General features: G+C 43.0%; 1 protein-coding gene across 2 annotated transcripts; it reads left to right on the top strand.

Moving 5' to 3' along the window:
- The first annotated feature begins 263 nt into the window (after nt 1-263).
- LOC136695205 (protein mono-ADP-ribosyltransferase PARP12-like) lies at nt 264-24,157 on the top strand. Of its 2 annotated transcripts, none has more exons than XM_066669125.1 (12): nt 264-582; nt 13,156-13,291; nt 15,149-15,488; nt 15,752-15,799; nt 16,843-16,969; nt 17,365-17,530; nt 17,664-17,796; nt 18,144-18,240; nt 18,369-18,447; nt 20,107-20,237; nt 21,287-21,444; nt 21,521-24,157. In XM_066669125.1, the coding sequence occupies exons 1-12, from the start codon at nt 299-301 to the stop codon at nt 23,275-23,277; spliced, it is 3,456 nt and encodes a 1,151-aa protein (XP_066525222.1). In that variant the 5' UTR covers nt 264-298; the 3' UTR covers nt 23,278-24,157. The 2 variants fall into 2 exon arrangements, with proteins under 2 accessions (XP_066525222.1, XP_066525221.1); XM_066669124.1 differs by having other exon boundaries at nt 18,366-18,447.
- Nucleotides 24,158-25,252: the final 1,095 nt, after the last annotated feature.

The raw sequence follows: 25,252 nt of genomic DNA, 5'->3' as shown, positions 1-25,252 counted from the left end.
TTTTTGTGTGAAAATGATTCGTGTATTCGAGGTTCTGAATATGTATATGTTTCTTGGTTTTTTTAAATGTTGATGAGTACACAGCGTTACATAGACTTAACGACCTGAAACTCTTAAATGCAACGAAATTCTTATGTGGGGAGTTTGCGATGATTTGGCAACCAGTGTAAAAGTCTCCGTTAAGTTTCGTTTTCCATACCAATGCTGCATCACGAGTGTGGGAGGTACCGATAACCCAGTGTGTGTGTGCAGTGTGTGTTTGCCACAGCGCACGCACACTGTATTTAGATGTACTGTAATGTACGGGGGAATCATGGCGGCGGAAGCTGTGATTAAGATCCTCTGTGAGAGCGACGGGTCGATGGAGTACGAGCGTCTTCTGGACATCACTCTGTCGTTACCTCACGCTCAGGACCTAGACACTATCGTCGGAAACAGCGAATATTTCACTGTGATTCAGCGAAACGACTGCAAATGTGTTATAGCCACAACTACCCTCAAACTCTGCAAAAACCGGGAGTGTGAGGGAACTTGTAAAGATTTACACTTCTGTAAATTTGCCTTTCTGGGAGAGTGCAGCCGGTAAGTACAGGACTAGCCTTAACGGCTCATTTAATTTGAAATTTGGCAGTGTTGACATAAAATGGCGACGTACTCTAAAACTGGTAATGCGCGTATAATTACTATTCACCTATAAAGTAGTCTCATAGTTCTCCATTGATACACCTGTGTATGGAGAGAGATTAATCTCAAAATACTTTACAAATGCGTAAATGTTAATCCACAAATCCTGAAGTGTACACTACCTTCTTGTCCTGAAGTGTACACTACCTTCTTGTCCTGAAGTGTACACTACCTTCTTGTCCTGAAGTGGGAACTGAAGTGTACACTACCTTCTTGTCCTGAAGTGGGAACTGAAGTGTACACTACCTTCTTGTCCTGAAGTGGGAACTGAAGTGTACACTACCTTCTTGTCCTGAAGTGTACACTACCTTCTTGTCCTGAAGTGGGAACTGAAGTGTACACTACCTTCTTGTCCTGAAGTGTACACTACCTTCTTGTCCTGAAGTGTACACTACCTTCTTGTCCTGAAGTGGGAACTGAAGTGTACACTACCTTCTTGTCCTGAAGTGGGAACTGAAGTGTACACTACATTCTTGTCCTGAAGTGTACACTACCTTCTTGTCCTGAAGTGGGAACTGAAGTGTACACTACCTTCTTGTCCTGAAGTGTACACTACCTTCTTGTCCTAAAGTGTACACTACCTTCTTGTCCTGAAGTGGGAACTGAAGTGTACACTACCTTCTTGTCCTGAAGTGTACACTACCTTCTTGTCCTGAAGTGGGAACTGAAGTGTACACTACCTTCTTGTCCTGAAGTGTACACTACCTTCTTGTCCTGAAGTGGGAACTGAAATGTACACTACCTTCTTGTCCTGAAGTGTACACTACCTTCTTGTCCTAAAGTGTACACTACCTTCTTGTCCTGAAGTGTACACTACCTTCTTGTCCTAAAGTGTACACTACCTTCTTGTCCTGAAGTGTACACTACCTTCTTGTCCTGAAGTGGGAACTGAAGTGTACACTAGCTTCTTGTCCTTAAGTGTACACTACCTTCTTGTCCTAAAGTGTACACTACCTTCTTGTCCTGAAGTGTACACTACCTTCTTGTCCTGAAGTGGGAACTGAAGTGTACACTACCTTCTTGTCCTGAAGTGTACACTAGCTTCTTGTCCTGAAGTGGGAACTGAAGTGTACACTAGCTTCTTGTCCTGAAGTGTACACTACCTTCTTCTCCTGAAGTGTACACTACCTTCTTGTCCTGAAGTGGGAACTGAAGTGTACACTAGCTTCTTGTCCTGAAGTGTACACTACCTTCTTCTCTTGAAGTGTACACTACCTTCTTGTCCTGAAGTGGGAACTGAAGTGTACACTAGCTTCTTGTCCTGAAGTGTACACTACCTTCTTGTCCTGAAGTGGGAACTGAAGTGTACACTAGCTTCTTGTCCTGAAGTGTACACTACCTTCTTGTCCTGAAGTGTACACTAGCTTCTTGTCCTGAAGTGGGAACTGAAGTGTACACTAGCTTCTTGTCCTGAAGTGTACACTACCTTCTTGTCCTGAAGTGGGAACTGAAGTGTACACTACCTTCTTGTCCTGAAGTGTACACTACCTTCTTGTCCTGAAGTGGGAACTGAAGTGTACACTAGCTTCTTGTCCTGAAGTGTACACTACCTTCTTGTCCTGAAGTGTACACTACCTTCTTGTCCTGAAGTGTACACTACCTTCTTGTCCTGAAGTGGGAACTGAAGTGTACACTAGCTTCTTGTCCTGAAGTGTACACTACCTTCTTGTCCTAAAGTGTACACTACCTTCTTGTCCTGAAGTGTACACTACCTTCTTGTCCTGAAGTGGGAACTGAAGTGTACACTAGCTTCTTGTCCTGAAGTGTACACTACCTTCTTGTCCTAAAGTGTACACTAGCTTCTTGTCCTGAAGTGTACACTAGCTTCTTGTCCTGAAGTGGGAACTGAAGTGTACACTAGCTTCTTGTCCTGAAGTGTACACTACCTTCTTCTCCTGAAGTGTACACTACCTTCTTGTCCTGAAGTGGGAACTGAAGTGTACACTAGCTTCTTGTCCTGAAGTGTACACTACCTTCTTCTCCTGAAGTGTACACTACCTTCTTGTCCTGAAGTGGGAACTGAAGTGTACACTAGCTTCTTGTCCTGAAGTGTACACTACCTTCTTGTCCTGAAGTGGGAACTGAAGTGTACACTAGCTTCTTGTCCTGAAGTGTACACTACCTTCTTGTCCTGAAGTGTACACTAGCTTCTTGTCCTGAAGTGGGAACTGAAGTGTACACTACCTTCTTGTCCTGAAGTGTACACTACTTTCTTGTCCTGAAGTGTACACTACCTTCTTGTCCTGAAGTGGGAACTGAAGTGTACACTACCTTCTTGTCCTGAAGTGGGAACTGAAGTGTACACTACCTTCTTGTCCTGAAGTGTACACTACCTTCTTGTCCTAAAGTGTACACTACCTTCTTGTCCTGAAGTGGGAACTGAAGTGTACACTAGCTTCTTGTCCTGAAGTGTACACTACCTTCTTGTCCTAAAGTGTACACTACCTTCTTGTCCTGAAGTGTACACTACCTTCTTGTCCTGAAGTGGGAACTGAAGTGTACACTAGCTTCTTGTCCTGAAGTGTACACTACCTTCTTGTCCTAAAGTGTACACTACCTTCTTGTCCTGAAGTGTACACTACCTTCTTGTCCTGAAGTGTACACTACCTTCTTGTCCTGAAGTGTACACTACCTTCTTGTCCTGAAGTGGGAACTGAAGTGTACACTAGCTTCTTGTCCTGAAGTGTACACTACCTTCTTGTCCTGAAGTGGGAACTGAAGTGTACACTACCTTCTTGTCCTGAAGTGTACACTACCTTCTTGTCCTGAAGTGTACACTAGCTTCTTGTCCTGAAGTGGGAACTGAAGTGTACACTAGCTTCTTGTCCTGAAGTGTACACTACCTTCTTCTCCTGAAGTGTACACTACCTTCTTGTCCTGAAGTGGGAACTGAAGTGTACACTAGCTTCTTGTCCTGAAGTGTACACTACCTTCTTCTCCTGAAGTGTACACTACCTTCTTGTCCTGAAGTGGGAACTGAAGTGTACACTAGCTTCTTGTCCTGAAGTGTACACTACCTTCTTGTCCTGAAGTGGGAACTGAAGTGTACACTACCTTCTTGTCCTGAAGTGTACACTACCTTCTTGTCCTAAAGTGTACACTACCTTCTTGTCCTGAAGTGTACACTACCTTCTTGTCCTGAAGTGGGAACTGAAGTGTACACTACCTTCTTGTCCTGAAGTGTACACTACCTTCTTGTCCTGAAGTGGGAACTGAAGTGTACACTAGCTTCTTGTCCTGAAGTGTACACTACCTTCTTGTCCTAAAGTGTACACTACCTTCTTGTCCTGAAGTGTACACTATCTTCTTGTCCTGAAGTGGGAACTGAAGTGTACACTAGCTTCTTGTCCTGAAGTGTACACTACCTTCTTGTCCTAAAGTGTACACTACCTTCTTGTCCTGAAGTGTACACTACCTTCTTGTCCTGAAGTGGGAACTGAAGTGTACACTAGCTTCTTGTCCTGAAGTGTACACTACCTTTTTGTCCTAAAGTGTACACTACCTTCTTGTCCTGAAGTGTACACTACCTTCTTGTCCTGAAGTGGGAACTGAAGTGTACACTACCTTCTTGTCCTGAAGTGTACACTACCTTCTTGTCCTGAAGTGTACACTAGCTTCTTGTCCTGAAGTGGGAACTGAAGTGTACACTAGCTTCTTGTCCTGAAGTGTACACTACCTTCTTCTCCTGAAGTGTACACTACCTTCTTGTCCTGAAGTGGGAACTGAAGTGTACACTAGCTTCTTGTCCTGAAGTGTACACTACCTTCTTGTCCTGAAGTGTACACTAGCTTCTTGTCCTGACGTGGGAACTGAAGTGTACACTAGCTTCTTGTCCTGAAGTGTACACTACCTTCTTGTCCTGAAGTGGGAACTGAAGTGTACACTACCTTCTTGTCCTGAAGTGTACACTACCTTCTTGTCCTGAAGTGGGAACTGAAGTGTACACTACCTTCTTGTCCTGAAGTGTACACTACCTTCTTGTCCTAAAGTGTACACTACCTTCTTGTCCTGAAGTGTACACTAGCTTCTTGTCCTGAAGTGGGAACTGAAGTGTACACTACCTTCTTGTCCTGAAGTGTACACTACCTTCTTGTCCTGAAGTGTACACTACCTTCTTGTCCTGAAGTGGGAACTGAAGTGTACACTACCTTCTTGTCCTGAAGTGGGAACTGAAGTGTACACTACCTTCTTGTCCTGAAGTGTACACTACCTTCTTGTCCTGAAGTGGGAACTGAAGTGTACACTACCTTCTTGTCCTGAAGTGTACACTACCTTCTTGTCCTAAAGTGTACACTACCTTCTTGTCCTGAAGTGTACACTAGCTTCTTGTCCTGAAGTGGGAACTGAAGTGTACACTACCTTCTTGTCCTGAAGTGTACACTACCTTCTTGTCCTGAAGTGTACACTACCTTCTTGTCCTGAAGTGGGAACTGAAGTGTACACTACCTTCTTGTCCTGAAGTGGGAACTGAAGTGTACACTACCTTCTTGTCCTGAAGTGTACACTACCTTCTTGTCCTAAAGTGTACACTACCTTCTTGTCCTGAAGTGGGAACTGAAGTGTACACTAGCTTCTTGTCCTGAAGTGTACACTACCTTCTTGTCCTAAAGTGTACACTACCTTCTTGTCCTGAAGTGTACACTACCTTCTTGTCCTGAAGTGGGAACTGAACTGTACACTAGCTTCTTGTCCTGAAGTGTACACTACCTTCTTGTCCTAAAGTGTACACTACCTTCTTGTCCTGAAGTGTACACTACCTTCTTGTCCTGAAGTGGGAACTGAAGTGTACACTACCTTCTTGTCCTGAAGTGTACACTAGCTTCTTGTCCTGAAGTGGGAACTGAAGTGTACACTAGCTTCTTGTCCTGAAGTGTACACTACCTTCTTCTCCTGAAGTGTACACTACCTTCTTGTCCTGAAGTGGGAACTGAAGTGTACACTAGCTTCTTGTCCTGAAGTGTACACTACCTTCTTCTCTTGAAGTGTACACTACCTTCTTGTCCTGAAGTGGGAACTGAAGTGTACACTAGCTTCTTGTCCTGAAGTGTACACTACCTTCTTGTCCTGAAGTGGGAACTGAAGTGTACACTAGCTTCTTGTCCTGAAGTGTACACTACCTTCTTGTCCTGAAGTGTACACTAGCTTCTTGTCCTGAAGTGGGAACTGAAGTGTACACTAGCTTCTTGTCCTGAAGTGTACACTACCTTCTTGTCCTGAAGTGGGAACTGAAGTGTACACTACCTTCTTGTCCTGAAGTGTACACTACCTTCTTGTCCTGAAGTGGGAACTGAAGTGTACACTAGCTTCTTGTCCTGAAGTGTACACTACCTTCTTGTCCTGAAGTGTACACTACCTTCTTGTCCTGAAGTGTACACTACCTTCTTGTCCTGAAGTGGGAACTGAAGTGTACACTAGCTTCTTGTCCTGAAGTGTACACTACCTTCTTGTCCTAAAGTGTACACTACCTTCTTGTCCTGAAGTGTACACTACCTTCTTGTCCTGAAGTGGGAACTGAAGTGTACACTAGCTTCTTGTCCTGAAGTGTACACTACCTTCTTGTCCTAAAGTGTACACTAGCTTCTTGTCCTGAAGTGTACACTAGCTTCTTGTCCTGAAGTGGGAACTGAAGTGTACACTAGCTTCTTGTCCTGAAGTGTACACTACCTTCTTCTCCTGAAGTGTACACTACCTTCTTGTCCTGAAGTGGGAACTGAAGTGTACACTAGCTTCTTGTCCTGAAGTGTACACTACCTTCTTCTCCTGAAGTGTACACTACCTTCTTGTCCTGAAGTGGGAACTGAAGTGTACACTAGCTTCTTGTCCTGAAGTGTACACTACCTTCTTGTCCTGAAGTGGGAACTGAAGTGTACACTAGCTTCTTGTCCTGAAGTGTACACTACCTTCTTGTCCTGAAGTGTACACTAGCTTCTTGTCCTGAAGTGGGAACTGAAGTGTACACTACCTTCTTGTCCTGAAGTGTACACTACTTTCTTGTCCTGAAGTGTACACTACCTTCTTGTCCTGAAGTGGGAACTGAAGTGTACACTACCTTCTTGTCCTGAAGTGGGAACTGAAGTGTACACTACCTTCTTGTCCTGAAGTGTACACTACCTTCTTGTCCTAAAGTGTACACTACCTTCTTGTCCTGAAGTGGGAACTGAAGTGTACACTAGCTTCTTGTCCTGAAGTGTACACTACCTTCTTGTCCTAAAGTGTACACTACCTTCTTGTCCTGAAGTGTACACTACCTTCTTGTCCTGAAGTGGGAACTGAAGTGTACACTAGCTTCTTGTCCTGAAGTGTACACTACCTTCTTGTCCTAAAGTGTACACTACCTTCTTGTCCTGAAGTGTACACTACCTTCTTGTCCTGAAGTGTACACTACCTTCTTGTCCTGAAGTGTACACTACCTTCTTGTCCTGAAGTGGGAACTGAAGTGTACACTAGCTTCTTGTCCTGAAGTGTACACTACCTTCTTGTCCTGAAGTGGGAACTGAAGTGTACACTACCTTCTTGTCCTGAAGTGTACACTACCTTCTTGTCCTGAAGTGTACACTAGCTTCTTGTCCTGAAGTGGGAACTGAAGTGTACACTAGCTTCTTGTCCTGAAGTGTACACTACCTTCTTCTCCTGAAGTGTACACTACCTTCTTGTCCTGAAGTGGGAACTGAAGTGTACACTAGCTTCTTGTCCTGAAGTGTACACTACCTTCTTCTCCTGAAGTGTACACTACCTTCTTGTCCTGAAGTGGGAACTGAAGTGTACACTAGCTTCTTGTCCTGAAGTGTACACTACCTTCTTGTCCTGAAGTGGGAACTGAAGTGTACACTACCTTCTTGTCCTGAAGTGTACACTACCTTCTTGTCCTAAAGTGTACACTACCTTCTTGTCCTGAAGTGTACACTACCTTCTTGTCCTGAAGTGGGAACTGAAGTGTACACTACCTTCTTGTCCTGAAGTGTACACTACCTTCTTGTCCTGAAGTGGGAACTGAAGTGTACACTAGCTTCTTGTCCTGAAGTGTACACTACCTTCTTGTCCTAAAGTGTACACTACCTTCTTGTCCTGAAGTGTACACTATCTTCTTGTCCTGAAGTGGGAACTGAAGTGTACACTAGCTTCTTGTCCTGAAGTGTACACTACCTTCTTGTCCTAAAGTGTACACTACCTTCTTGTCCTGAAGTGTACACTACCTTCTTGTCCTGAAGTGGGAACTGAAGTGTACACTAGCTTCTTGTCCTGAAGTGTACACTACCTTTTTGTCCTAAAGTGTACACTACCTTCTTGTCCTGAAGTGTACACTACCTTCTTGTCCTGAAGTGGGAACTGAAGTGTACACTACCTTCTTGTCCTGAAGTGTACACTACCTTCTTGTCCTGAAGTGTACACTAGCTTCTTGTCCTGAAGTGGGAACTGAAGTGTACACTAGCTTCTTGTCCTGAAGTGTACACTACCTTCTTGTCCTGAAGTGGGAACTGAAGTGTACACTACCTTCTTGTCCTGAAGTGTACACTACCTTCTTGTCCTGAAGTGTACACTAGCTTCTTGTCCTGAAGTGGGAACTGAAGTGTACACTAGCTTCTTGTCCTGAAGTGGGAACTGAAGTGTACACTAGCTTCTTGTCCTGAAGTGTACACTACCTTCTTCTCCTGAAGTGTACACTACCTTCTTGTCCTGAAGTGGGAACTGAAGTGTACACTAGCTTCTTGTCCTGAAGTGTACACTACCTTCTTGTCCTGAAGTGTACACTAGCTTCTTGTCCTGACGTGGGAACTGAAGTGTACACTAGCTTCTTGTCCTGAAGTGTACACTACCTTCTTGTCCTGAAGTGGGAACTGAAGTGTACACTACCTTCTTGTCCTGAAGTGTACACTACCTTCTTGTCCTGAAGTGGGAACTGAAGTGTACACTACCTTCTTGTCCTGAAGTGTACACTACCTTCTTGTCCTAAAGTGTACACTACCTTCTTGTCCTGAAGTGTACACTAGCTTCTTGTCCTGAAGTGGGAACTGAAGTGTACACTACCTTCTTGTCCTGAAGTGTACACTACCTTCTTGTCCTGAAGTGTACACTACCTTCTTGTCCTGAAGTGGGAACTGAAGTGTACACTACCTTCTTGTCCTGAAGTGGGAACTGAAGTGTACACTACCTTCTTGTCCTGAAGTGTACACTACCTTCTTGTCCTGAAGTGGGAACTGAAGTGTACACTACCTTCTTGTCCTGAAGTGTACACTACCTTCTTGTCCTAAAGTGTACACTACCTTCTTGTCCTGAAGTGTACACTAGCTTCTTGTCCTGAAGTGGGAACTGAAGTGTACACTACCTTCTTGTCCTGAAGTGTACACTACCTTCTTGTCCTGAAGTGTACACTACCTTCTTGTCCTGAAGTGGGAACTGAAGTGTACACTACCTTCTTGTCCTGAAGTGGGAACTGAAGTGTACACTACCTTCTTGTCCTGAAGTGTACACTACCTTCTTGTCCTAAAGTGTACACTACCTTCTTGTCCTGAAGTGGGAACTGAAGTGTACACTAGCTTCTTGTCCTGAAGTGTACACTACCTTCTTGTCCTAAAGTGTACACTACCTTCTTGTCCTGAAGTGTACACTACCTTCTTGTCCTGAAGTGGGAACTGAACTGTACACTAGCTTCTTGTCCTGAAGTGTACACTACCTTCTTGTCCTAAAGTGTACACTACCTTCTTGTCCTGAAGTTTACACTACCTTCTTGTCCTGAAGTGGGAACTGAAGTGTACACTACCTTCTTGTCCTGAAGTGTACACTACCTTCTTGTCCTGAAGTGTACACTAGCTTCTTGTCCTGAAGTGGGAACTGAAGTGTACACTAGCTTCTTGTCCTGAAGTGTACACTACCTTCTTCTCCTGAAGTGTACACTACCTTCTTGTCCTGAAGTGGGAACTGAAGTGTACACTAGCTTCTTGTCCTGAAGTGTACACTACCTTCTTGTCCTAAAGTGTACACTACCTTCTTGTCCTAAAGTGTACACTACCTTCTTGTCCTGAAGTGTACACTACCTTCTTGTCCTGAAGTGGGAACTGAAGTGTACACTACCTTCTTGTCCTGAAGTGTACACTACCTTCTTGTCCTGAAGTGTACACTAGCTTCTTGTCCTGAAGTGGGAACTGAAGTGTACACTAGCTTCTTGTCCTGAAGTGTACACTACCTTCTTCTCCTGAAGTGTACACTACCTTCTTGTCCTGAAGTGGGAACTGAAGTGTACACTAGCTTCTTGTCCTGAAGTGTACACTACCTTCTTCTCCTGAAGTGTACACTACCTTCTTGTCCTGAAGTGGGAACTGAAGTGTACACTAGCTTCTTGTCCTGAAGTGTACACTACCTTCTTGTCCTGAAGTGGGAACTGAAGTGTACACTAGCTTCTTGTCCTGAAGTGTACACTACCTTCTTGTCCTGAAGTGTACACTAGCTTCTTGTCCTGAAGTGGGAACTGAAGTGTACACTAGCTTCTTGTCCTGAAGTGTACACTACCTTCTTGTCCTGAAGTGGGAACTGAAGTGTACACTACCTTCTTGTCCTGAAGTGTACACTACCTTCTTGTCCTAAAGTGTACACTACCTTCTTGTCCTGAAGTGTACACTACCTTCTTGTCCTGAAGTGGGAACTGAAGTGTACACTACCTTCTTGTCCTGAAGTGTACACTACCTTCTTGTCCTGAAGTGGGAACTGAAGTGTACACTAGCTTCTTGTCCTGAAGTGTACACTACCTTCTTGTCCTAAAGTGTACACTACCTTCTTGTCCTGAAGTGTACACTACCTTCTTGTCCTGAAGTGGGAACTGAAGTGTACACTAGCTTCTTGTCCTGAAGTGTACACTACCTTCTTGTCCTAAAGTGTACACTACCTTCTTGTCCTGAAGTGTACACTACCTTCTTGTCCTGAAGTGGGAACTGAAGTGTACACTACCTTCTTGTCCTGAAGTGTACACTACCTTCTTGTCCTGAAGTGTACACTAGCTTCTTGTCCTGAAGTGGGAACTGAAGTGTACACTAGCTTCTTGTCCTGAAGTGTACACTACCTTCATCTCCTGAAGTGTACACTACCTTCTTGTCCTGAAGTGGGAACTGAAGTGTACACTAGCTTCTTGTCCTGAAGTGGGAACTGAAGTGTACACTAGCTTCTTGTCCTGAAGTGTACACTACCTTCTTGTCCTGAAGTGGGAACTGAAGTGTACACTAGCTTCTTGTCCTGAAGTGTACACTACCTTCTTGTCCTGAAGTGTACACTAGCTTCTTGTCCTGAAGTGGGAACTGAAGTGTACACTAGCTTCTTGTCCTGAAGTGTACACTACCTTCTTGTCCTGAAGTGGGAACTACCTTCTTGTCCTGAAGTGTACACTAGCTTCTTGTCCTGAAGTGGGAACTGAAGTGTACACTAGCTTCTTGTCCTGAAGTGTACACTACCTTCTTCTCCTGAAGTGTACACTACCTTCTTGTCCTGAAGTGGGAACTGAAGTGTACACTAGCTTCTTGTCCTGAAGTGTACACTACCTTCTTCTCCTGAAGTGTACACTACCTTCTTGTCCTGAAGTGGGAACTGAAGTGTACACTAGCTTCTTGTCCTGAAGTGTACACTACCTTCTTGTCCTGAAGTGGGAACTGAAGTGTACACTAGCTTCTTGTCCTGAAGTGTACACTACCTTCTTGTCCTGAAGTGTACACTAGCTTCTTGTCCTGAAGTGGGAACTGAAGTGTACACTAGCTTCTTGTCCTGAAGTGTACACTACCTTCTTGTCCTGAAGTGGGAACTGAAGTGTACACTACCTTCTTGTCCTGAAGTGTACACTACTTTCTTGTCCTGAAGTGTACACTAGCTTCTTGTCCTGAAGTGGGAACTGAAGTGTACACTACCTTCTTGTCCTGAAGTGTACACTAGCTTCTTGTCCTGAAGTGGGAACTGAAGTGTACACTACCTTCTTGTCCTGAAGTGTACACTACCTTCTTGTCCTGAAGTGTACACTAGCTTCTTGTCCTGAAGTGGGAACTGAAGTGTACACTACCTTCTTGTCCTGAAGTGTACACTACCTTCTTGTCCTGAAGTGGGAACTGAAGTGTACACTACCTTCTTGTCCTGAAGTGTACACTATCTTCTTGTCCTGAAGTGGGAACTGAAGTGTACACTAGCTTCTTGTCCTGAAGTGTACACTACCTTCTTGTCCTAAAGTGTACACTACCTTCTTGTCCTGAAGTGTACACTACCTTCTTGTCCTGAAGTGGGAACTGAAGTGTACACTAGCTTCTTGTCCTGAAGTGTACACTACCTTCTTGTCCTAAAGTGTACACTACCTTCTTGTCCTGAAGTGGGAACTGAAGTGTACACTAGCTTCTTGTCCTGAAGTGTACACTACCTTCTTGTCCTAAAGTGTACACTACCTTCTTGTCCTGAAGTGTACACTACCTTCTTGTCCTGAAGTGGGAACTGAAGTGTACACTACCTTCTTGTCCTGAAGTGTACACTACCTTCTTGTCCTAAAGTGTACACTACCTTCTTGTCCTGAAGTGGGAACTGAAGTGTACACTACCTTCTTGTCCTGAAGTGTACACTACCTTCTTGTCCTGAAGTGGGAACTGAAGTGTACACTAGCTTCTTGTCCTGAAGTGTACACTAGCTTCTTGTCCTAAAGTGTACACTACCTTCTTGTCCTAAAGTGTACACTACCTTCTTGTCCTGAAGTGTACACTACCTTCTTGTCCTGAAGTGTACACTACCTTCTTGTCCTGAAGTGTACACTGCCTTCTTCTCCTGAAGTGTACACTAGCTTCTTGTCCTGAAGTGTACACTACCTTCTTGTCCTGAAGTGTACACTACCTTCTTGTCCTGAAGTGGGATCACATTAGTCTCTAGGATGATGATAAATGTGGGAAAAACTCCTAAACAAGGGCATTAAAATCTTGTGGAAATGTTTTGAAACATTACTGAGTATGTAAGTGAGTGACTGAGTGAGTGAGTGAGTGGGTGAGTGAACATTCCTAATTACAAATACCTGATCGTGTTTTCTGGTGTCTGACTAATCAATGATGTTATTAGCCTATTGCTAACATAACTGCTTGGAAACTAAATATAAAGTGTGTATTCCTTAGTCTCTACATCAGAGACTATGCCAGTAATCTGGATTTCTTTATGGCTCTGAAGGGATTCCCAATTACACGCTGAAAATTGTGATGAGAGCACGCTGATGATAAACAGTAATGGCATATGAATTCTGTCATCCCTTTACAGTGAGGGAGGCAATGCTATGATGACGTATGCTACATAACAAAAATACATATTACATGCATGTTTTAGGCTGGAATCGCCCTTTAATATAGTGACTGGCTGAGGCACAAATGTTCTCGGCTTGGTGTCTTAGTTAAGAGGATTACCTGTTTTTAAAATGAATAATTGAATGCTTGCAATAACAGGGAGACCATTAAAATATTTTCCATTCTCCTTTAATAGGCGAAGATGCGATTATGGTCACAGCCTGGAGTCAGAGCACAACTCTAGAGTTTTAAGAGAACGCAGCCTGCTTGGGCTTAGCAAAGATGAGCTGCGTGTTCTCCTGCTACAGAATGATACCACACTGCTTCCTCACGTAAGGCAAACGTAGCGGCACGCATTTCAGAAAATGTTTCAAAAACAAACATAAACTTATCGGCTTTGTAAATACTAATATATTTAAACTAAATATATGCACGTCAGTCAGTGACAGATGTTGTAAATAATTTGTATATGGTAACTATATATATAGTTCATTCCTTCATTATCTGTAACTGCTTATCCAGTTCAGGGTCACGGTGGGTCAAGTGCCAACCCAACCCAGCAGACACAGGAAGAACACACCACACTCCTCACAGACAGTCACCCGGAAGAAACCCATGCAGACACAGGGAGAACACACCACACTCCTCACAGACATTCAACCGGAGGAAACCCACGCAGACACAGAGAGAACACACCACACTCCTCACAGACAGTCACCCAGAGGAAACCCACACAGACACAGAAAGATCACACCACACTCCTCACAGACAGTCACCCAGAGGAAACCCACACAGACACAGGGAGAACACACCACACTCCTCACAGACAGTCACCCGGAAGAAACCCATGCAGACACAGGGAGAATACACCAAACTCCTCACAGACATTCACCCGGAAGAAACCCATGCAGACACAGGGAGAACACACCACACTCCTCACAGACAGTCACCCGGAAGAAACCCATGCAGACACAGGGAGAACACACCACACTCCTCACAGACATTCAACCGGAGGAAACCCACGCAGACACAGGGAGAACACACCACACTCCTCACAGACAGTCACCCGGAGGAAGCCCAGCCAGACACAGGGAGAACACACCACACTCCTCACAGACAGTCACCCGGAAGAAACCCACGCAGACACAGGGAGAACACACCACACTCCTCACAGACATTCAACCGGAGGAAACCCACGCAGACACAGGGAGAACACACCACACTCCTCACAGACAGTCACCCGGAAGAAACCCATGCAGACACAGGGAGAACACACCACACTCCTCACAGACATTCAACCGGAGGAAACCCACGCAGACACAGAGAGAACACACCACACTCCTCACAGACAGTCACCCGGAGGAAGCCCAGCCAGACACAGGGAGAACACACCACACTCCTCACAGACAGTCACCCGGAGGAAACCCACGCAGACACAGGAAGAACACACCACACTCCTCACAGACAGTCACCCGGAGTGGGACTCGAACCCACAACCTCCAGGTCCCTGGAGCTGTGTGACTGCGACACTACCTGCTGCACCACCCTTATATTGGAATATTGAAAATGTTTAAAAATCTTATCATTGTTATTGAAACATTTTATATTGTGATATGTATTGATACTGAATTATTGTCCAGCCCTAACCTACAGTATATCAGTATAGAGATTATACACACTAACAGAGGTCATACACACACATATTCACAAACTGACTGTATCCAGGATGTTCAGTAAATGTCACTTAAAGACTTCATAATTTAAAGTATAGAGTAAAGCTAGAGTGTGTGTGAGTGTGTATTACCCTGTGAAGGACTGGCGCCCCCTCCAGGGTGTATTCCCGCCTTGCACCCAATGATTCCAGGTAGGCTCTGGACCCACCGTGACCCTGAACTGGATAAACACTTACAGATAATGAATGAATAATAAATGAGTAAAGCTATGTAGGGAACCTTCCGCCTTGTGAGCTACAAGATTAACTCAAAACACTGCAGGAGGAGGTCTGAGATACATTTTAGCCAAATATTACATGTACATTCATATGTTTCTCCAGGTCACATTCAAAACAATGTAATGTAAATGTAGATATTTTGACAAAAACTACACTCTGGTTCCTCGTTACTTGACGTGAGCTGACGGCTCCTTGCTGAGCACTTTTGACTGAACTGTTCTTTCACTTTTGACTCCAGGTGTGCGTCTCATATAACAAAGGCTGTGGGGAGTATGGAAACTGTCCTGATAAAGAGGCCTGTCCTAGGCTTCACATCTGTGAGCGCTACCTCAAAGGAACCTGTGATGGCAGCTCTGAGTGCAGACGATGCCACGACTTCTATGAGCCTCACCCAATGAAAACCTTACAGTCCAGGGCAGTTCCCAGCCAGCTGATAGGATCACTTTTGTTTGTCTATAAAAACATTCTGGCTCTGAAGGAGCTGGGCAGTGCCCGGGGTGGAACTGGTGCCAGGAACAAAGTGGACACCAAATTCATTAACAGGGGCAGAGTGCCTGAGTCCTTACAGAGGAATGCAGGTAACAGCAAATCTCCCCAAATACATTCTACTGTGTTGTTTTTATCTCATATTAGGGCACTGAGGCATTGTGGATAATGTGATCCTAAGATCCTCACTCAGAAGGCACATGTGATGATCTGTTTCTCTGTTTAAAGCCAATACTACGGAACTGCTTTATACACAAACACATATATTTATGAAGACGACAACTGCTAACTGTAAAGACATCTTATGGTTGTACAATCATTAATCATGTGCTTATATTGTGCTCTGCTTTTACAGAAAATGTGATTTGCCTTTCTTTCGTCAAAGGTTACTGCAAATATGGAGGTATGTTTTTCCTGTTTACTGACTGGTTGTATATATTTTTTAATGTTTATTTGTTAAAAGCTACAGTTATGGACCTGGATGACATACTGATTTATCAAACTACACCTGTATGGCCAAAGATTTGTGGACACTACAGTGGAACCATTTGGAAAAATATATATATTTTTCTGACCAATAATACACATTGTGATTTAAATTTAAATTCATCCATTCATTATCTGTAAGCGCTTATCCAGTTCAGGGTCACGGTGGGTCCAGAGCCTACCTGGAATCATTGGGCGCAAGGCGGGAATACACCCTGGAGGGGGCGCCAGTCCCTCACAGGGCAACACACACACACACTCACTCACACCTACAGACACTTTTGAGTCGCCAATCCACCTACCAATGTGTGTTTTTGGACTGTGGGAGGAAATCGGAGCACCCGGAGGAAACCCATGCGTACACAGGGAGAAAACACCACACTCTTCACAGACAGTCACCTGGAGGAAACCCACGCAGACACTGGGAGAACACACCACACTCCTCACAGACAGTCAAACGGAGCGGGAATCGAACCCACAACCTCCAGGTCCCTGGAGCTGTGTGACTGCGACACTACCTGCTGCACCATTGTGCCGCCCTTAAATTTAAATTAATTTCTGTAAATTATTCATTAAGATCCAGACCTGTTTTTTATATCCAGATAACCAAGTGTGAGTGAATGTATGAGTGTGTGTTGCCCTGTGAAGGAGTGGCGCCCCCTCCAGGGTGTATTCCCACCTTGCGCCCAATGATTCCAGGTAGGCTCTGGACCCACCGCGACCCTGAACTGGATAAGGGTTACAGATAATGAATGAATGAATGAATGTTGGGGTTTTGAGGAACAGTACTATCTTGTGTTCTAATTGATGTATGAATTAAAAATTTAGTATAGCTTCTTACATATTCTTACATATCTGTAGATCACTAGCCCTTGTCACATCATTTAAACCAATGTATTTACTCATTGGATGCCCACTTAAAGAAAGAACCTTGACTTACTAACCCTACTAACATTTCAGATAAATGCTGGAGAGTCCACTTTGATGTACCCTACAAATGGGAGGTGGAGGTGGACCAGGTGTGGATGGCTTTACCAGAAAATGAAGCGATAGAGCGAGACTACTGTGACCCAGTCAAGATCCACAGGTGTGTAGGTGCTGAAGGACATGACCGACTGTTAGAAAACATCAGTGCCTTGTTGCTGTTAAGTCAAAAAATATTTGAACGTTCATGAGTAATTACTGTTTAGATACAGTACAATCATAAAGCAGTATGAAAGGTCATATGCAAAGAATTGAATAGACCCATATTTTTTTTAAATATGCAAATATATTGAAATAAGTTATTGTATCGCCAGTACTGTCCATGCTAGGGCATGACAATTAGTAAAGTGAAAGGTCATGTGTAGAAATATCTCACATAGCTCTCTGTTCAGCCAAAAATAATGGTTAAATATAGACATTTACTCAGTGAACTGTGCTTTAAAACTGCACAGAAAGGCTTAGAAAAACTCTGCTGTCTACGTTTCTCTTTCTTTACAGCGCTGGGGTTGAGCCTGTGTGCTTTGATACAATGACCCTGGGACTGCACAGAGTGCGGCGTCTCTCTACGGAGTCTTCAGTGGTGGAACCAAACTTTGTCCTCACCACAAAATGGAACTGGTTCTGGGAGAATGAGTATCAGAGGTGGATCAAGTATGGATCCATTGTAAGTGAAAAACATACATAGAAGGAAGCTGGGAATGTTATATATCCTTCTGACAATAAGAGATAAAAACTGCCAGCACATAAACGTATACTTATTTTTTGACTCAATACTCCATTCTCTGTTGAAATCACAGAAGGAGATGCACAGATTGTCCTCCATCACCACTGAGGATCTAGAGCAAAAATACCTGCAGTTCCTGAAGGACAGAAACTCTGCTGTGGTCAAGTTCAGCGCTGGGAAACATGTTTATGAGCTGAATTTCAGAGGTAGGCCATACACGTGTCAGTGGATTTAAAATCACTTCTGCATCTACCTTTAAACTCATATTAAACTCATTTTTAAATACTTTCTTATCCAATCCTTATTTTGTTTTGGAAATTGTATTGTCCTTAATTTCGCCTGTTTATTTCTACAGTGAAACATTGCCATTATTATTATTAATGCTTGCCTTTATGAGGGACATGTTCTCGGTTCTTGATGAAACATCTGTGACCTGGTCAAAATACCACAAGGATAAAACACCACAGCACATCTGTGCTGATCTGTACATGTAATTGTATAATTGGCAAATGTGGTCTGTTTTATTTGAAAATTATGTTCTCTTTCATCAAAGATATGAAGCAGAGAAATGAAACAAGTGGCACTGAGAGAGTGGTCAGACGACGGCCTGCGTTTTGTTCTTTATTTGACGTCCAGACAGCTAGAACCAGGTAAGAGCTTGCACAAGATGAGCCCATTGTTCCGTGCCTCAAACATGGAACTGCTATTTAGGACCAAGTCTCTGAAAAATGTCTTCCTTCTGTATGACTACTCGTTGTTTTTTTTTTTCCTGAAGCAGGAGAGGTGCACACTCCAGTTCTTATAAAGGTGTCCCTGGCTTTTGGAACAAATCTGCCATTCCAGACACTGGATTTCAGGTATAATATCCACTTTGCACTGTGATGGGAAAATGCATACTAACACCAATGAGTAATATTGATGATGATAACCCAATATATTCAATGAATAATTATATTAAGTACTCCTGATTAAATGTTACTAATAAACTATTAAGGGGCGGCACGGTGGAGCAGCAGGTAGTGTCGCAGTCACAAAGCTCCAGGGGCCTGGTTCGATTCCCGCTCCGGGTGACTGTCTGTGAGGAGTTGGTGTGTCAATACGTACTGATTTTTTCACCACTGAACTCTCCAATGTGCATTCGTCTTTGTAAAGAGGAATTCACGCACTGTAACCTTGATATAATATTCCTCTCTGTGTTTGTGGATAGATGGTTCTCACAGACACAATGACCCATTTTACACCTGGTTGTTTCTAATGTACGACTAATAAATATATTACGTCCAGGTGAGGAGTGAATCTAGACAATAATTGAGTTTCTCATATAAATCTCAACCTTGGCCGTAGTTTGGGCGGCAGCTGGTTAGTGTCGCAATCACACAGTTCTAGGGGCATGGAGGTTGTGGGTTCGAGTCCCGCTCCGGGTGACTGTCTGTGAGGAGTTGGTGTGTTCTGTCTGTGTCTGCGTGGGTTTCCTCCGGGTGACTGTCTGTGAGGTGTGTGGTGTGTTCTCCCTGTGTCTGCGTGGGTTTCCTCCGGGTGACTGTCTGTGAGGAGTTGGTGTGTTCTCCCTGTGTCTGCATGGGTTTCCTCCGGGTGACTGTCTGTGAGGAGTGTGGTGTGTTCTCCCTGTGTCTGCGTGGGTTTCCTCCGGGTGACTGTCGGTGAGGAGTGTGGTGTGTTCTCCCTGTGTCTGCGTGGGTTTCCTCCGGGTGCTCCAGTTTCCTCCCACAGTCCAAAAACACACGTTGGTAGGTGGATCGGCCACTCAAAAGTGTCCGTAGGTGTGAGTGTGTGAGTGAATGCGTGTGTGTGTTTGTTGCCCTGAGAAGGACTGGCGCCCCCTCCAGGGTGTATTCCCGCCTTGCGCCCAATGATTCCAGGTAGGCTCTGGACCCACCGCGACCCTGAACTGGATAAGGGTTACAGATAATGAATGAATTAATGAATAATAAACTATTAAGAGACATATTAACAGACATAGGACATATTGTGCCTGTGACCTTAAAGGACTTGTTACATTGTGACCCAGGGCATGACCCAGGAGAAACTGTTGGAGGGGGGAAAGTGCTGAACACCGCACTTCTGAGAATAAAATGTGGAAGTTGGTCCCTAGATAAATTAGAGAAGAGAGAAAGTCCAGTTAACAAGTTGAAGGACATCCTGAGTACAGCCTGAACTTGACCTAACCGTCTGCAATCATTTTGCTGACAGGAGTGAAATAGAACATAACAGATACATGCATAGCATAAATGCCACTTATGGGAATGTCTGGGTTTTTGCAACGAAACATGATGTAATAATGTCCAAATAGTACACATGATGCTTGGGGTACGTGCAGAAGGGGCACATGACAGTGGGGTGTACGTGACTGGGGTCAATATATACTGCATCAAATATTCAAATACACTAGAGATTGGACATGCACATTGCACATTAATATTTTTAATTACGGCACACTCATTTTAAAGCCTACATTTTCAATTCAAATCTATCTGTTCTTATTCATTTCATTACAGAGGGTCCCCCTCAGCCCCTCTGACAAGGACTATGTCAGAACCCAAGAACATTTCTACAAGACCATGATGGATGCTACTGTACTGAAAATTGAAAGGGTCCAGAACAAGGAACTATGGGAAGATTTTCAGACGTAAGTCCCCAAGTCATTCATTTCACCTCAGAAGACCTTTCATCTCAACACAAGGGAATCTGAAAGGATGTGTCACTGTCAGGAAACCGAGAAAAAGAAGACAATTTGCAAATAAACAGAAAAACCGCTGGTATTGGTTTGAACTTCGAAGTTAGCTGCTTATTTACTGTTGTGTTTAATGAATAATTCTGCCGACATGTTCATGCACAAGCTCATAAAACGAGAGCAATACATATGAATGAAAAACATGATATATATTTTCTGCTGAGCAAGTGAACATTTCAGCTACTTAGAAGAATTAGTCTTCAAATTTTATGCATGTCATGGTTAAGTATCAGTCAGTACAAAACTGCACTGGTCACACACTTTTTCGTACATTTGTATGTTTTTTTGTTGGGACACTGCTGTTGTTTTCCCCTGAAACAGCTCGGTAGGGTTTCATTGGAACTGTTGCATAAAAGGGAGCTTGCAGCTGCAGTAGGGCATTATGAACCTCATGCTGATGGTTTAGTTGTAGGGCCAGACTGAAAGATCAATTCCCTGATAAAAGATATGTGTGTCTGTGTTGCCCTGTGAAGGACTGGCGCCCCCTCCAGGGTGTAATCCCGCCTTGAGCCCAATGATTCCAGGTAGGCTCTGGACCCACTGCGACCCTGAACTGGATAAGGGTTACAGATAATGAATGAATGAATGAATATGCAAGTTGCTATCTCAATATTTCGAAATACTATCTCGTTATTTTGAGATACTAAGTCAATACATTGAGATAGTAACTCATTATTTTGAGACAGTATCTCATTTTTTAGATAAGTCAATACTTATTATATATTATCTAGTACATAATATACTAGATACGTATACAATCTCAATATTTTAATTGAGATTTTTAAAAATTTAAAAAATATTGAGATAGCAAATTGCGTATTAATGAAAAATAAATATTGTTGCCTTTTTTTGTATTCTTTCATTTGGCAGAAACAGGCTTCCATAGATACACATATGACTATGAAGACCTAATAAACTCTGTTGACTCTGCCCTTTGTCTGTAGAAAAAGAGATAGAATGAGAAAAGCAAACAAAGACAAGAAGTATGCTGAGGGGGAGCGATGGCTATTCCATGGCACCAAATCCACACACATTAACGCTATATGCCTGCAGAACTTTGACATGAGGGTATCTGGAGTCAATGCAACAGTGTATGGGCAAGGTAAGGATGTACAATTATACCACAACTCTTCAAGTGCTTTAGCAGATGCTAATTATTTCTGGCTTATTTCTTGCAGGAAGTTACTTTGCTAGAGATGCAAAGTATTCCAGTGACTACACTGACAAATACGGCGAGAAATACATGTTTGAGTGCAGGGTACTGGTTGGACAGTACACTAAAGGAGCATCCAGTTTCCGGCGGCCTCCAGCCAAAGATGCTTCAGGTGCTCTGTACGACAGCTGTGTAAATGACCTCCGCGAGCCCAGTATATTTGTGGTGTTTGATAAAGCTCAAGTCTACCCAGAGTTCTTGATCACATACAACGACAAGAAAACAGCTGAAACATTGTTCCAAAGTAGTGTAGGCACTCTTGTTCACAGTTTGGCTCAGTCAACAACAACAGACATCACCCCGACCTCTGCCCACACAGCCCTCACAGACAGCAGCAAATGTGCTTACTCTGAACCTGAGACTAATGTAAGCGAGCTAGGAAACATGACATTCCTAAACTCACTGATTAAAAATCATCCCACCTCATCTAGTCCCACCAATGTAGAACCAGCATTAAGTGCTCTTAGCACGACTGTAGTGAAAAACCATCCTAGTCTACCTGAGAAGATAGCTCCTTCCTGTGTCCTGTTGCTAGATGATACTCTAGAGGAAAACACAAACCCCAAGCAAACCTCAGCTTCAGAAGGTGACCAGTTGTCACAGCTCCAAAAACTGCCCAATCTAAAGCCTCTTCCTCAAACTCAGTTCAGTACATCTAAATTGACCTCAAAGTTGATCTCAATGTCAGATGATCAGCAGCTGATCTCATGTAAAGCTGTTTTATCAGCTGACACTGTTCACTCGGAAAGTGCTAAGATCCAAAAACAGTTCATGTCGTCTCGTACCACTGCGCAAACCCCTCAGAGCTTGCCGCAGGATTCACGTAATTCACTAACCCTCAGCAGCATAGACTTTGATTTGCGGACTGACTTTTTGGATCCGGTGACAACTCAAAAAAGCTCTTCAAGCAAAACATCTCCATTTGCGAGTTCTGATCCGTTGCCCTCAGCAAAGGCAAGCACATGCAAGTCTAGCCTGTTAGGCAACACTGCTGACACTGAAAGTAGTAAGATCCAAAAACAATTCGTGTCATCTTCCACATCGAAGCAAACACCTCAGGGCCAAGATTCAAGAAAATCACCAACCCTCAGTAGCATAGACTCTGTCTTCTCAGATCCCGAGTTTGAGATTTTGGATCCAGTGCCAACTCAACTGAGCTCTCTGAGCAAAACTAATCTATTCGACCGGTCTCCTGATCCCTTTCCCTCGGCAAAGACAAGCACAAGCAAGTCTAGTCTGTCAGGCAACACTACTCACTCTGAGAGTGATAAGAACTATAAATCACTTGTGTCAAATAACACTCATGACTTCACTTTGAAGACACCTCATACGTTTTCTGCAAGATTCACAAAAATCAGCAGTCTAGATGCAGGGTTCTCCGAGGTTGATACGCTTGACGTTCAAGAGATACCATCAAGTAAGATAAGATCTTCCTGCTCTGATAACTTTCCTGCTCCCTCTCTCACAGCAAAACAGAGTGGAGTCTCACAGTTGTACAAAGCTAGTTCCCGTTCGGCTGAGAACCGTTCCTACTCTTGTGGCTCCTTGTCACGTTCCTCAGAAGCTTCCTCTCACCAGGCAGCTTCTTCTTCAAGTGTCCGCGCACAGACAGTGTTAACAAGAAGCCCCCAACAAAAAACAACACATACAAACATACATTCCCCACCCACTCCACCCCAACAAAAAATAAAATCAGGAAAATCTGAGTGCGTCGTGCAGTGAATTAATAAAATTTGTTTATCTGAATGCAATAATTTGATTCAGCACGTTTTTTTTTTTCCTTCCCTTTTCCACTGAGAATTTTCATTTTGTCAGATTCTTAAATACGTGTAAAATATGGGTTGAGGGTTGGGATCAAATTATACACTAACCCCACAAACCTGGAAATTTTGGAGTCCAAATTGGCTTCTTTAGTTTTAAACAGAAGCTAGAATTGCTAACAGTTAGCCAGTACATCTAACAAACACTAACCAACAATTGTCAATCACAACATCCCTCAGTTTAGTAAAATTACACAGAAATTATTTAAGACTCTGTGTTACTCACCACAAGCTATAAAACTGATTAAAACATAAGCATGTAGCGGAATTAAGTTGTCAGCCATTTTAAACAACCCAGTCCTCATGTTTTTTACCACATCATTCCGTGCTAAAGGACAAGTTTTAATATGTAAATACACTGGACCTAAGTGTATTGATACAACTGATATTGTACTTAATTGTTCGATTGTTCTAGGTTTGAGATCATCCACCAGTATTGTTTGCTGATTGGCCATATTTGGGGAGAAGAAAATGTTTTGTTTAGCATCATATTGTTCATTGTCACTCATTGTCTATTTGACATTAATGTCATTAGCAGTAATGATTAATAAAGTAATGTTTATGTGAAACACTAAATGTACATAATGTAGGACTGAGGAACAGGTTTCACTTATTTTTTGTTTCACCTGGTCCTCTGTACTCCACTGCAACACCGTACCAAACCCAGACATTGTTGTGAAACTCAAGAAACACATAAAAACAATGGTTTCTTAAAGACTATGATTATAATTAATGTATTGTATATGTTCAAACGTTTGTCAGAATTGCTGCTATTAATAAAGTTTTTGAACATTCAAAATGATGTCTCAATTTTTGTTGTACATTCATGTACATTACATATTTAAATCCACAGTTACATTCACAATCCGTCTAATCAACGTTCTCTTAAGGTTGAAAATGAAAGTTGAAAAGACGTCCAAACACAGACATTGAAAAGACGACTATTAGACGTATTTTGGACGTCCATTGACGTTATTAATTGGTCCCGAAATAAATGACTTGTATAAAACGCATTTTGGACGTCCACTGACGTTATCGATTGGTCACCACTTAACTAACTTATTAAGATGGATTTTGGACGTCCATTGACGTTCCTTGTTTACTGGGTTGTGCTTCTGTGGAGTAATAACTTATGATATTGTTATATATCGCTTTTTTCTTATTGATTAGTTATTTATTAGTTATCTAACGTAAGTTTCGAACGTCACCAGCTCCAAAGAGCAGAGCCTCCCCCTTTAAACCTCTCAGTTACACACGTCTGTTAGTTTCATTTCTTTGTAAACACAGTCGACACGTCACCAGTGCTGCGTCTCATTCTGACTGCAGTTCCCTCTTCCCTTTACCCATTCATAGGGCTTTTACTATACTGTTCTGTTCATAGGTGTGAAACACGTCATTGATCTTGCTTGTTACTCACTCACATTTAATAAAATTCCCCAAAAGCATTAATGCTAATGATTTTGTTATTTTAAAAATAAACATAGTTTGTCATAACAATATGAATATGACCTATATCAGAAAACATTTACTGGACAGAAGATGATGCTCTGTAAAGAGTACAGTGATCCCTCGTTTTTCGTGGGGGATGCGTTCCAAGACCCACCCGCGAAAGACGAATTTCCGCGAAGTAGAGGAAAGATATTTTTATGTATTTAACGAGTATTTTGACTTTTAAAACCCTCCTTGTGCTGTTAACAACCCACCCTTTGAATTAAACAGTCATTCTATAATGTTTTTCAGCTGGAACTACGTGTGATATCCTACCAGTTTCTTTAATAGAGTAATTCCTAAGCTGTGATTTAGCGTCAGTACATTTCACTCAGATGTGGACATGAACAATACATGTGCTGTACGTAAGAAACACTTGTAAATGATAT

Source organism: Hoplias malabaricus, chromosome 4, assembly GCF_029633855.1.
Source record: "Hoplias malabaricus isolate fHopMal1 chromosome 4, fHopMal1.hap1, whole genome shotgun sequence".
NCBI classification, from domain to species: domain Eukaryota; kingdom Metazoa; phylum Chordata; class Actinopteri; order Characiformes; family Erythrinidae; genus Hoplias; species Hoplias malabaricus.
This window is presented reverse-complemented; position numbering and strand designations above follow the sequence as displayed.